General features: G+C 42.7%; 1 protein-coding gene across 1 annotated transcript; it reads left to right on the plus strand.

Annotated features, from left to right (window-relative positions):
* The first annotated feature begins 3,145 nt into the window (after positions 1–3,145).
* LOC128778833 (apolipoprotein R-like) lies at positions 3,146–11,362 on the plus strand. The gene is made up of 4 exons (XM_053909113.1): positions 3,146–3,315; positions 7,276–7,446; positions 10,110–10,285; positions 10,841–11,362. Exons 1-4 carry the CDS (start codon positions 3,231–3,233, stop codon positions 10,979–10,981), a joined length of 573 nt encoding a protein of 190 aa, XP_053765088.1. The 5' UTR covers positions 3,146–3,230; the 3' UTR covers positions 10,982–11,362.
* Positions 11,363–12,900: the final 1,538 nt, after the last annotated feature.

Genomic DNA, 12,900 nt, shown 5'->3' on the forward strand with positions numbered 1-12,900 from the left:
ACACATGCTAGCTAGGTCTCACAGATCCTGTATATGATTCCTTTCCTCTCTTAGCAGGCTCAGATGTCCTTAGTCCGTGCATACCAAGTTTTGATGTCAGCTACTGTTCTGATGCCTGGAGGGGAGTTGGGGACGGATCTTGAGGAGAGCAGTTATGCCCTTAGAAGAAACCTGCTGTATTTGATTACTATGCATGGTCTTCAAACAACAGGGGCACTGTCTTATAACAAGGGAAAGCAGGCCAATTATGCAGGCTCTTTGGGTTTAGGGAAATCTGGAGTTCGAGGTTCTGTAATGCATCTGCTCAGATACCCTAATGCCAAGTCTAAAGGCGCCACTCCTTCCATAACATTCCTTTTAGTAGAGACTTGCCAGGGCTAAGAATTTATTTTTTTACTGATGTTTTACTATTATTTTATGATTATATCCTGACCCTGGTCCTTCAAATAATTAATCTCCAAGCTAGCTGAGATAAGAGTTTCTTTAAATACTAACAGGGGGGCCTCCTGGATTTCACATTTATTTATTTCCTTGAACTTGCATTTGCAGCTAAGGGGCACTGAGCTTGCATCAACAGTACTCAGTCACCCAACTTCACAATCCTTTTTTGTTGCTATTTCCACTGTAGCTCTCAAATGTCAGAGATATTTCACTAGCTAATGCATCTTCTTCCGTCTATGTTTCATGACAGTTTACCAGACAGCGAAAATGTTCATGTTTGCAATGCTGCTGCCGGCCGGGGCTATCTATACTTCATCTCTCCCTAATGATGGAGTCTTGATTGCCAGTTGGCTGGTGGGTGATCCAATTCTAGAATCTCATTCTTAGAGTTTGCTCCCTAGACCCATTTATGGTATAAACTCTCTTGAGTCAATGTCTCTAGACGGGATTCAGATGCATGTGAGCTTTTGATGGTATGCTTTTCGGGGTGGGGGCGGGGGCGAAGTATCAGAGAATGAAACAACAAGAGGGAAAGGAGCTGAGCAAAAATGTACTCTCAGGTTAAGTGTAATCTTTACCCGATCCACAGCGGTCTCTAGGACATCAGTTGCACCAAAGAATTGTCCAGACTCGAGGCAAGGAATCGGGGATTTGGTATCCAAATGCCAGTTGGGCATTGGTTTCTCCTAGGGGTACAGGGTATCACTTTCTAGGTTATCAGGATGAGGTGGCCCTTGTCATCACAGTACATGCTTTGGAGGTCACAGGTCTAAGCCATTAATTGTAGTGCTAGCAGCATCTGGAGGGTGGGCACACCATTGGGTAACTCCCAAATGACTCCCAAATGACTATTTTAGTGTCCTGACGGGAAATAGTGATTGGCCAAAAAGTGCAAAATTTTTTGGTATAAATAAAAAGCTGAATATATAAATAAATATAAATTTTTTATATAAACTTTTTATATAAATAAAAAGTATCAGTCTTGGTTCAGAATTTGGCTTAGCCTCTAATTATCTGAGGAGGTTAGGGGACAGTTTATTTAATCTAGCTGAACTTGCTTCCTCATCTATGCAACAAGAAAGGCAAGAGCCCTGTCACAGGAGTTTTTGAGGATCAATTACAATAATTTATGTAGAGTTCTGGCATCCTACGTGCTTAAAGATTAAAAACAGGTTAACAAAACATGTTGGGTGATCATTTAAATTACTTCTCTTTATTGTGGTTCCTCTTTTTAAAGGAAACAGCCATTTGGTAGACTTAACTTATTTACTTTTCTCTTTAACAAGTTGAAATTTAATTGTGCTTTCCTCAATATTCCAAAGAGTTTTGTTCAGTTATATTTGGTAATTCTTATTTTTGAGAGATAGGCATTTTGGCTATTATTGGTATGTAGCAGTCATTCCAGTACTAGCTGAGTAGTGAAGACAATTTCCAGAGTTTGCTCTTTTATTTAGACAACTGTCTTTGTCTCTTCTAGGAACAGATATCCACAGTTGGTGGGCAAGATACTGAATCCGGTTGGCAGGTTCATCTGTCCCGCTTAAGAATACTAAATTTAGGAAGTGATCTGGACGAATATCTAGGCAAGCCTAGATGCTTAAGGAGACCATAGTCTTAGGGTTAACAATCCAAGAAGAATAACGAATGTGCCTTCCATCATCTTGTCTTTAGTGCTTAGAAACAAAATGCCGAGCTTCTCCTGGATCCAGCATCATTCAGATATTCTGAAAGCATAATAAATCTTCCTTTTTTCTTAATTAATCATCCTCAACCATTTAACTTTCAGTGCATGCTTTTTCCGTGTTGCAGCACAGACTAGAATAACTGCCACACTGGAATAGTTTCATAGAGGGAATCATTTGGTGTTTTTATGTATGTTAGTAAACCCAGGGGTGCCTGAGTGGGTTCAGTTGGTTAAGCGTCTGACTCTTGGTTGCATCAGGCTATGTGTTAACAGCACAGAGCCTGCTTGGGATTCTCTCTCCCCCTCTCTCTCTGCCCCTACCCCCCTCACGCTGTCTCTGTCTCTCTCAAAAATAAATAAGTAAACAACAAAAAAATTTTTTTTAAAAGAAAGAAAACCCAGGATAGGGAAAAGGAGTTACCATTGAAATACGGTAATTGTAATTATAATTGTAATTGTAATTATAGGGACCAAGCTCTTGAGTATTTTCACACTTGGAGACTCATATTACTCTATTCTGGTTAGACCATGTGCTGTCTGGAAAGACATTTAATTTTTGAGATTAAAAAAAAATCCATTCTTCTATGGGCAATTTATACCTACTCCTGATTAAAGAAACCACTTCCCAAACAGATACCACTTCTCAGATGTTCTATTTTCTGTCATGCTATGACTTCTAATTCCTGTAGAACCCACCACAGGCACTATGCATCATGGGCTGCAGTCCCTTTTACCTTTTTGCTTTTGGTTACTTGGAGAGGAATCGTGAATATATCCAGAAAGGAACTCATCATGTGCCCCATCTGGACAGCAAGAGAATCTTGGGATTACAACAGTAACTACATACAGAATTGCAGAGGGCTCTTCCATCAATCTCCAGACTCTTCTCCCCAAGAAGACGGAAAGCTTACCCTATCAGAGCTGTGCTCAGCACTTGGTCTTCTGGTCACTCCCCCAGCCCCTCCCCTTTAGTGACACGTAACTGAGACTTTGCCAAGGCTTTGACTTACGCACCATTTCAACTGTTATTTAGAGATCTTTTCTTCATATCGATTCGAGGGTCTGGAAGCACTGAGCCCCAGTGTGGCACCTCTGAGACTGTGCCATGCCTTCCAAGTTGCAGAGCGCTTTCCCAGCACTGTGTCTCTTTGGGGTCTTGACCTTACTTCTGTGCCCTTCTGGCTTGTGTGGTGAGTACAACAGTTACGGGGAAAGGAGGGTAGTCTCTCTAAGATGTGGAGGACAAATATCTAATAAAGAACTAACTGAATTTAGTCAAGTAGTGGTAGTTCGTAACCTTTTTGAGAGAGTATAATCAACTATATACTAATAAAAATGAAGAATTTTAAGATATAAAAGAAATTATTTTAATGCAAGTAGAAGCTGTGATTATGTCTAGAATAAAAACACGTTGATATGCACAAATCCTTGTGAGGCTGCTTTAGCAAGGAATAATCTTGAATTTTCAAATCAATGTCTTATATTTAAATACTGCAAAATGCTTAAGACGAATTTACTTTCCAAATAGGTTAATTGTGCCATCCAAAATCTTAGTTACTGACTGATTAGAAATACTTTCCATCCAAAAGGCAAAAATATTTTCTGTTGTCAGGTGGTTTGAGAGAGTTTAATGCTAAGCGAAATCATCAGTCAGAGAAAGACAAATACCATATGATTTCACTCATGTGTGGGAGGAAAGAAAGAAAGAAAGAAAGAAAGAAAGAAAGAAAGAAAGAGGGAGGGAGGAAGGAATAAAGAAAAGGAAGGAAGGAAGGAAGACAAAAGGAAGAAAGAAAGAAAGAAAGAAAGAAAGAAAGAAAGAAAGAAGAGGGAGGGAGGGAGGAAGGAAGAAAGAAAAGGAAGGAAGGAAGGAAGGAAGGAAGAAAAGAAAAGAAAAGAAAAGAAGGGAAGAAAGAAAGAAAGAAAGAAAGAGGGAGGGAGGAAGGAATAAAGAAAAGGAAAGAAGGAAGGAAGACAAAAGAAAGGAAGAAAGAAAGAAAGAAAAGAAGGAAAGAAGAGGGAGGGAGGAAGGAAGGAAGAAAGAAAAGGAAGGAAAGAAGGAAGGAAGGAAGAAAGGAAGAAAGAAAGAAAAGAAAAGAAGGAAAGAAAGAAAGAAAGAAAGAAAGAAAGAAAGAAAGAAAAGAGACAACTAAAAAACAGAGAACAAACTGAGGGTTACCAGAGGGGAGAGGGATGCAGGCAATGGGTAAAACAGGTGAAGGGATTAAGAGCACACTTATCATGATGAGCACTGAATAATGTAGAGAACTGTTGAATCACTGTATTGTATACTTGAAACTAATATAACACTGTGTGTTAACTATACTGGAATTAAAAACTAATAATAAATAAAAATTTTAAAATATTTTCTGTTACCAAATACTGAGTAAATTTTCTAGAGTAAAATTATAGGGCACTTTGTGAACTGTAAGCCATCGTATAAATGTGAGGCGTTGTTATTGAACGTTATAGAGAAGTTTTTACCAGAATGAGAAACAAAAGTGTTTGAGAGAACTTACCAGAACTGATTGAAGACCTGCTGCTATGGTAATTAATTTATTGGTATGTGAGGGGTGCCCGGGTGGCTCTGTCGCTTAAGCGTCGGGCTCTTGACTTCAGCTCAGGTCATGATCTCACAGTTCGTGGGTCCGAACACCCCCCTGCATCGGGCTCTGTGCTGACAGTGAGGAACCTGCTTGGGATTCTCTCTTTTCCTCTCTCTCTGCCCCTCCCTCGTTTGTGTGCTCTCTCACACTCTCTCTCTCTCAAAATAAATAAATAAACTTAAAAAAATTTACCTCTATGTTATTTAAATGGAAATGTCCTTTAAGCAAAGTGAGATTTTCCTCTTTTGTTATCTAATATTATTTTTTTTTTGTCTGAGAGAACTAATGTTTCACATTTAAAAATATTTATAAACGTATTCTCTGAAAAGATTTGCATGGCCTGAAGACTGAGGACTTGAGATGGCTTGGCTGGAAAATCCCAACCCAGAGCAAGGGCTGCATGTTCTTACTGATTTCAGAGTGTAGAAGCCATGCTTTCTTCGTCACTGAGAGTGGTCGCGGGGGGGAAAGCGTGGGTTTACTAAGGAAGCATCCTTCTCTGGAGGATGACTTCTCACATCAGATGCATGAAAATTGTTGGGTGGCAGTATTAATTTTAGGTTGTAGAGTGGATGCAGGATAAAGAACCTCGTGCTCGGGGGATTTTTAGTTTTCCAGCTTCATCTCTGAGTCCCTCTCTCTTGGAGTCGGAGGTAGCAGAGGAAGGCCCCGTCAAAGTTGTCAAGTCTCCCAATGATTTCTTCATGTGTCCATTTCCCTCCCTCTCTCTCTGCTGTTGCCTCCTCTCTTCCTGTTCCCTATGGCCCCAACCCTCTGAAATGGTATATAATGTCTGTCCGCTCTGACTTGAACCTCCCTTCCTTCACGGTAATAAGCTTCTGATCCCAGACTTGGCTCGTTGCCTCCGTAAGACGCTGCCTCTCCTATCTTATCAACCACTCAGCTTTCACCCGTCCTTCAGGATGTATCTCCAGCTTACACCTGGAGGCCTTCCCTCCATTCTGCCAACACCTTCTCCTACAGCACTCGCTTCCGGTCCGAATCTGGCGCTGCAGTGACTAGGACAGTGGTATAACTCCGCATGCGGCGACATCTTATCTTGCTAAGTACGTTGCAAGTATGTTTCCTTAATATTACCTGAAGAGCCCGAGCTACAAAACTCCCTCTGTATGTTTATTCATAAAAACGAAGAGCTATTCTTGATATTTCTATGGGGGTGCTTGATCTGCAGTTCAAGGAAAGCTCTATGGAAGCTGTTGACTTACACAGGCCGATTCCTTTTTCCTCGTAACAAAAACAGAACTGACTTTGGGATTCCTATGCCTATGCTTTCTGAACGCCTCAGAGTTGCAGCTTTGCGAACAGCAGAGGTAAGGGAAACCGTACTCGATCTGAGCCGAGTCTGGCCAGCAAGAGTGTTTCGGGCGTGCTCTCTCGCTGGTGTTTTTGTAGTTGTTTCTTGGTGGAGCCTTCGTCACGATGGCTGAGGATCTGCTAAGTGCAGTCCCCTGGTCGGCTTGATCCCGGGTCCATCTCCAATACTGGCTGATCACTTCCTCTTTCCTGTCTCCTAAATACCTGGTGACTCCTGGAGATTTTATCTACACAGAGGCTTTCTTCCCACCTCCAGGGCTCCCTCTGCACGGGCCTGAAGACAACACCACCAGGGCTGTCTTTTTCATGCGGCCCATTTCCAATTCACCGGAAGTATGTATTCATCCCTTGTCCCGAATGATGTCAGGAGTACAGGCCACTCTCAAGGCAGCAGAAATCTGTCCTTTTCTCTCACCAGCAGGGCCACTAGGCAGCCCACCTTTGCAGTTTCAATTTCCCAGGCAGGAGCTCGACACTAGGCCACTGTGTCTAATGTCCCTCCGAGTTGAAAAGAGATGTATTGGGCTTTCTCAGTGCGCCCTGTCACTGCGAAGGAGAAATGCACCCACCTCATTTGACTCACCTGAGACTAATTTAAGTGACAAAAATGAAATTCCTAATCTTTTCGTGCCTTTGGTTTGGGCAAAGGAGTTAAGGGTTTTCTAACTGATTCTGAGCCACCAAGTTCATCAATTATGAGATGCCACTTGACTTTGCAAAAAATAAGAACAAAGACTTCCGTTTGATGGCCTTTACATACCCACTGATGCCACGTAGAATAAGTACCCAATGATCACGGCAGAGAAAAGAAAATAACAGTATTCCAGTAAGTACCCGTGGACTTGGAGGCAAACCTTACTTCAATGTCTAAATTCGATTCCTGTTGCAAGCACTTACTAGCTGTGACCTTTGGCAGAACATCTGATCCCTCTAAGATTGTGTTTCCTTTTCTCTAGAATGGGTTTGATGATCATAGTGACTCAGCTGGTGTGAGCGTTAATTGGTATGACATATAAAATGGTTAACCCAGTGACTAGCAAGTTGCTAAGACCTCGGCAAATCATTCCTGTTGATTTTGTCAAGGAAATAAAATACCCCTCTACAGTATAACTTAATGACTTCCTTCTATGAAACAGGAAGAGTCCCTCATTCGGAATTGTTCACTGTATTTGGCTCATTGCCTTCCACCCTTCTCTTTTATCATTCAAGATTGCAAAATGTTCCCAAGCGTTGCCCATGGATTCCATAAAGACGTGAGCTCATTTTTCTCCTTTACTACTGCGGTGCAGTATAAATGCAATGAAGGTTACGTTCTGGTTGGACAGTCCAAAATCACCTGCAGAAACTCCCGCTGGTCGGCTTCGGCTCCTGAATGTAAAGGTAACCTCAACTTTACTGATGACCCTGACTAAAAAAAGTAGAGCCTCCAGGAAAGTTCTGACTGTAGCGTCTCTTCCCAGCCAGGGGAAACACTTACAAATTTTTATTTTATTTATCGACTCATTAACACATGCATATATACAATATTTTAAAAGTCTGAACCATCATCCAGCTTATCACTCTTGAAGTAACCGTTGTTACCAATTGTGTATGTTTTCAGAGGTAATCTAGAGGGCCACTTTTCGCTTTTTTTAAAAAATTTTTTTTCAATGTTTATGTATTTTTGAGAGAAAGACAGACAGAGCATGAGTGGGGGACGGGCAGAGAAAGAATCCGAAGCAGGCTCCAGGCTCCGAGCTTCAGCCCAGAGCCCGATGCGGGGCTCGAACTCACAGACCACGAGATCGTGGCCCGAGTTGAAGTTGGACGTTTAGCCAACTGAGCCACCCAGGCGCCCCTGCTTTGTTTCAATAAAAGTTTTACCTGATATGTAACATACTACAGAAAAGTGTACCAATGTTGGGTGTGAAGGTCAACAATTATCACAATGTGAACCTGACCTTGACGCACCGCATGGCTCTCTTCCCCAAAGACGGCTGCTATGCCCATTCTACAGTGTGCTGACGACACTGACTGCACCTTGTTCCTGTTCCCTTGATGACCTCTCTTGGGGCTATGTGTTCCAGGCCTGTTGGAGATGACTAAACATACCTTAAAAGTGCCCTCCAAGGCCGGTACAGGGGGAGGCTTGCTTTGGCCTTTCACGAATCTTAGAGATAAAAGTCTTTCCTCTTCCTAAAGTCTAGATAGCACCACAAGATCTGCTTAAACGTTAGCTGTCAGTTAGGTGCTTTGAACCCTTTGATCTTACTACAGTGGCCTGTACTACAATGCCCCCTCGCGCTAAAGAAATCTGTGGACTGAAGTCCAGACTTTTTTGAGAATTGCTGTGCAGGGCCTGGATCGTCGTCTGCCCGATTCCGCCGTGCCCCCCAAATCAGTAAGGTACCCTCAATAAAATTCTGTGGGAACTGTATGGAATGGCCTGCTTTGTTTTTTTTTTTTTGGTCTCAGAGTAACTTTTCAGCCTGGGGGATACTTTACTGTCCCTCTCGCACCTTCCAACACTATGGATGAGTCTTGCCAACTTTATACAGAGGAGGTCATGCTTGTCTTTGGTGCGTGGCCTCTTTCTTCATTAGGTCTGGAAAACCATCTATGTTCTTACACATAGTGATAGTTTATTCATTTCCGTTACTTTATAATATTATTTTGGGTGAATAGACCACACTTTATGTACTTTATAAACGTTTGAGGTTTTTCATGTTTTTGGCCATTATGAATAATACTCTTAGGAACACTTTCGTGCATGTCTCTTGGTACAAATGTGCAAACCTTTCTATTAGGAATAAACTCAGGAGTAAATTACTATTTTGTAGAGTGTGCATATATTCATGTTTAGTAGATGACGTCGAATTTTGTCCGAAAGCGGTTATAACAATTTACGTTCATACATAAGTTCTAAATTCCAATTTCGATAAACATAAGTTTTAAACCCCAATTTATTTCCATTTTCCAGTATCTTCCGTGGTATTGGAAACTTTTGTGTCTTGTTGAAGAACTATTTGCTCACCACAAGGCAACAGTCTATACGACAACAAAACACAACAAAAATACTCTCCTGTATTATCTTACAGGTCTTTACTGTTTCACCTTCCACACTGGTATCGCCAACCTACCTGAAATTCCTATGCGTCTGTGGTAGAGAGTGGGGTTCAAGGTTCGGTTTTCCCTGGTGGATAATCAATAAACTGTGTGCCACTTATTAAACGGGCCACAGGTCCACAACTGCTGCCTTTGACATAATTCAAGTGTCTATGTGTGTGTGGTTCTGTTTCTTGCACAGAGAGATAGCAGGTTTTAATTTGAAAGTATCAGTGAGGATTTCCCAACATTTCTGTGAGTACCTGCTTCATTTTCAATGACTGTTCTTATGGATAAATTCGAAACCTCCCCCGGGGTGTCTGATATCTCCATCAGAGCCTCACACATCCCGTTCATCTTCTCGTAATGAAATTGGCCTAACAGGAGATTTCTGGTTGACCCCCAAGATTACGTGTGCCTTGTAAAAATCACACTGCAAATAGCAACTCAAGGGGCTAATTTCTCACCATTGTCTTCACTCAACACAGAAAGCGGTCAAGGGTATGCAAAGAAAAATTACGTACTTGAGATCATAAGAAGAGTGAGGTTTCCAGATAGAGTAGTTTTAAAAACTCAGATTCTGGCGCCACGTACTTAGGCTTATATTATAGTCACGCCACCTAAAAGCTATGCAACCTTACACAAGTCACACAAAGTCTCTGCACCTAGTTTTTCCTTCTAGCAAAATAGAAACAATAATAGCGTTTTACATGATTGCTTTTCCTCGCTAGTCCAATGGAGACAATCACAGTGTTTTATGTTGATGATAGTGTGTAAACTAGCATTATTCTCATTACCAATTTTATTGTCATAATCATACAACAAATGGAGACAAAGCACAACTCTCAGCATGCGGGTATAATTTACCATCCGTGTTCCTCACCCCCTCGGGATTCTTCCCTTTCGTAAGATCTTACTCTGAGAATCACAGGATGATCAAAACTGTGTTTCCATTCCAGCCCTGTGTCAGAAACCAGAGATAAAGAATGGAGACCTGACTGTGCGTAAGGGCCAGTACGTTGAGCCTGAAAATGTGACCGTCCAGTGTGATGATGGCTATGATATGGTTGGTTCCCCAAACCTTACCTGCTCCGGGAACGGAATGTGGTTGCCAGCAGTGCCCAAGTGTCAGTGGGTAAGTGGCACACATTTCAGGATGCCCCATCCCATTCTAAAACTGGTCATCGGTGGCAGAGCACTGTCAACCAACATGGATGAGATCTGACTTCCACCCGGACTCATTTCTGAGTTGTTGAAAATCAGCCTCAAAGCACTTGATGAGCTCGTTAAAGCAAGTTCTAATTCTCTCATCTTTCTGGCAAGAAGAGCCAAGCCCCTCGGTAGGAGGGTGCCGTAGATCCAGGTCACCCGGCCCCTCGCGCCATGTTTTCTACAACGCGTGCTATGATTTTGCCAGTTGTCCCTGAAGAAGCCTCCGGATGTCTTCTGCAGGCTTGCTCCTTCCCTGCTTCAGCAGTTATTTATTCGCCGTGGATGGGGAGGTCTGGGCGAGTGCTGGGCCCTAGGGCGAACACCCTGCTGAGACAGAGAATCTTTTCATTTCTTCCACCAGCCCCGAGGATGGTCGCGTTACTCCCATTTTGCTGTCACCAGTGCGGCCTCCTGAAGAAATCTTAATACTTTCACAGTTGGAGAGAAATCTCTAAATCTATCCTTGGATCTCTTTTAGGTAGAGCAGATGGGCTGTGAGCAAGTGCTAAAGGGCAAAAAGCTCCTGGAATGCCTCCCCTCCCCGGAGGACGTGAAAATGGCCCTGGAGGTGTATAAGCTGTCGATGGAGATTGAGCACCTGGACAAGAGTTCGGCTTGAGGGGAATGCCGTTGAGAAACCAGTGCGCCCACACCCCCCACGCCTGCCGCCTCCCTGCAAAAAAGAGAGAATTAAGTCCATTTTTCCAGTTAGCAACCCTACTAATTGTTCCTTAAGTACTGTTTACTAAAAAAAAAAAAAAAAACAAAGAAAGAAAAAAAAGAAAAAAAAAAGAAAGAAAAAAAAGAAAAAAAAAAAGAAAGAAAAAAAAAAGAAAAAAAAAAAAAAAAGAAAGAAAAAAGACCTGTCTTAGGAGAATCTGTTGATATCCTTCATGCCACCGATCACGTGGAGCTATGGGGTCTGTCTCTTTGCTCAGCCTACGCTTCTGCTGTCCTGGATGTGATGGCATGACAGAAATAAATAATCACCTGTCAAAAATCCAGTGTCCTTGTTTTCACTTGGATGCCCATGTAACCAAAGCGTAACGCCCCGTACAAATCACTTCCTAACGTTTCTCTAATTAACTCTCGTCTCTATGATATGGCATCACAAGGTGTATGTAGTCCTCAAAAATATACCCCTGTGCCTTGTGTGAGGTATCTTTGCCCGCCCTCTCCACTTCGTACTCCGCCTTCAGTGCCCAGGCCAAACAGCTCATTTTCCTCCAAGTCTTCTGCTTTCTTTCCCTAGTGGTTTAGCCTTGACCCAGAGAGAACTCTGGACGACGAATTTGCTGAACTTTTGTCCCAGGGAAGTTTTTCCAGGGAGAGGAACTGGGTTGTCATTGTACAGCACCTGTCTGTTACTGGCGAAGAGCCACCCTGGGGGCCTACGAGCTCCTCGGCCACCCAGCTCTCTCTGGGGGACAAACTGTCTAGCCGCCTGAGGGGAGTCTCCCCAAGAGAATAGAAGGTCGGACCCTGAGAAGCCAGAGCCCAGGGAAGCTTGCAGAGGAGCACACAGAAATGGGAGAAAGGACCGAAGGGGCTGGGGAAACTCCTCAGGGGCTTGTCCGTCAGATGTTCCCCTTACAGCTCTGGATACTCTTGGGAAATGTTCATTTGGGACAGTCACCTCTTCTTCCAATCATTCACGTCCTCTGAAATCTCATTGCCACTCATGCTCGCTTCACCCCAGCCTCTGCTTCTCCACCGCATCTTGACCCATAATAGAGAAAAATCTCTGTTCTTTTCTTTGGTTGTGTCAAAACAGCTGCCACGTGAGAAAGTTTCATGGCAGACTTTTATAAAGCTTTAGACTTAACAGAGGGGTATACGGATGGCTACCCAAGACTGGACTTCCACACTGAATGTTCCAGAACTGTGATTTTAAAAGGCCGTTGCTTTTCCCTTCCACCAGGGAATATCTTCTGGCTGATTTTCTCTGCATGACCTTGTCAGCCTCGAGGCCATTCCAGTCCGACACTTTCCCTTCTCAAATCTCTCCTCATCGAACTTCATCCGTTCTCGCTCCCGCTGTCCTGGAAACTCGTTTCCCTTCACTTTATTAGGGAAAGCATTTAGCTCGCCATCTTTCCCTAGTCTGTCAGGGTTTTTACCCAAAAACTCATGAATGTGTGAAATAAACAAAGAGTCACCCATCCCAGGCATGGGCCCCACGCTGTAGAGAAGATACAGAAGAATCTCTGAAGTACGAATCTTTCCATATTTCCTTTCCCGCAGTCTCTAGGGAAGACAGTGTGGAGACATTTTCACACCGATGTGAATTATGCCACAATCTTTGTATTTGTGAATTCTAAATTAATTACACATAATTATAATCAGGGAAAAACACACACACACACAGAGGAATTCAAACCTTACAAAGGTGTATATAAAAAATAAAAATGAAATTCTTCTCTCCTTCTGTCTAAGTCCTATTCTGTTTTGGGTTTTTCTACTGGTGAGATCAATCATTCTGAAAAGGAAGCACACACTATATGATTTGACTTGTTCTCTCTGAGGCATATATGTTGA

The sequence above is a fragment of the Panthera pardus genome, unplaced genomic scaffold, assembly GCF_024362965.1.
Source record: "Panthera pardus isolate Hobbes unplaced genomic scaffold, ASM2436296v1 HiC_scaffold_21, whole genome shotgun sequence".
Classification (NCBI taxonomy): Eukaryota; Metazoa; Chordata; class Mammalia; order Carnivora; family Felidae; genus Panthera; species Panthera pardus.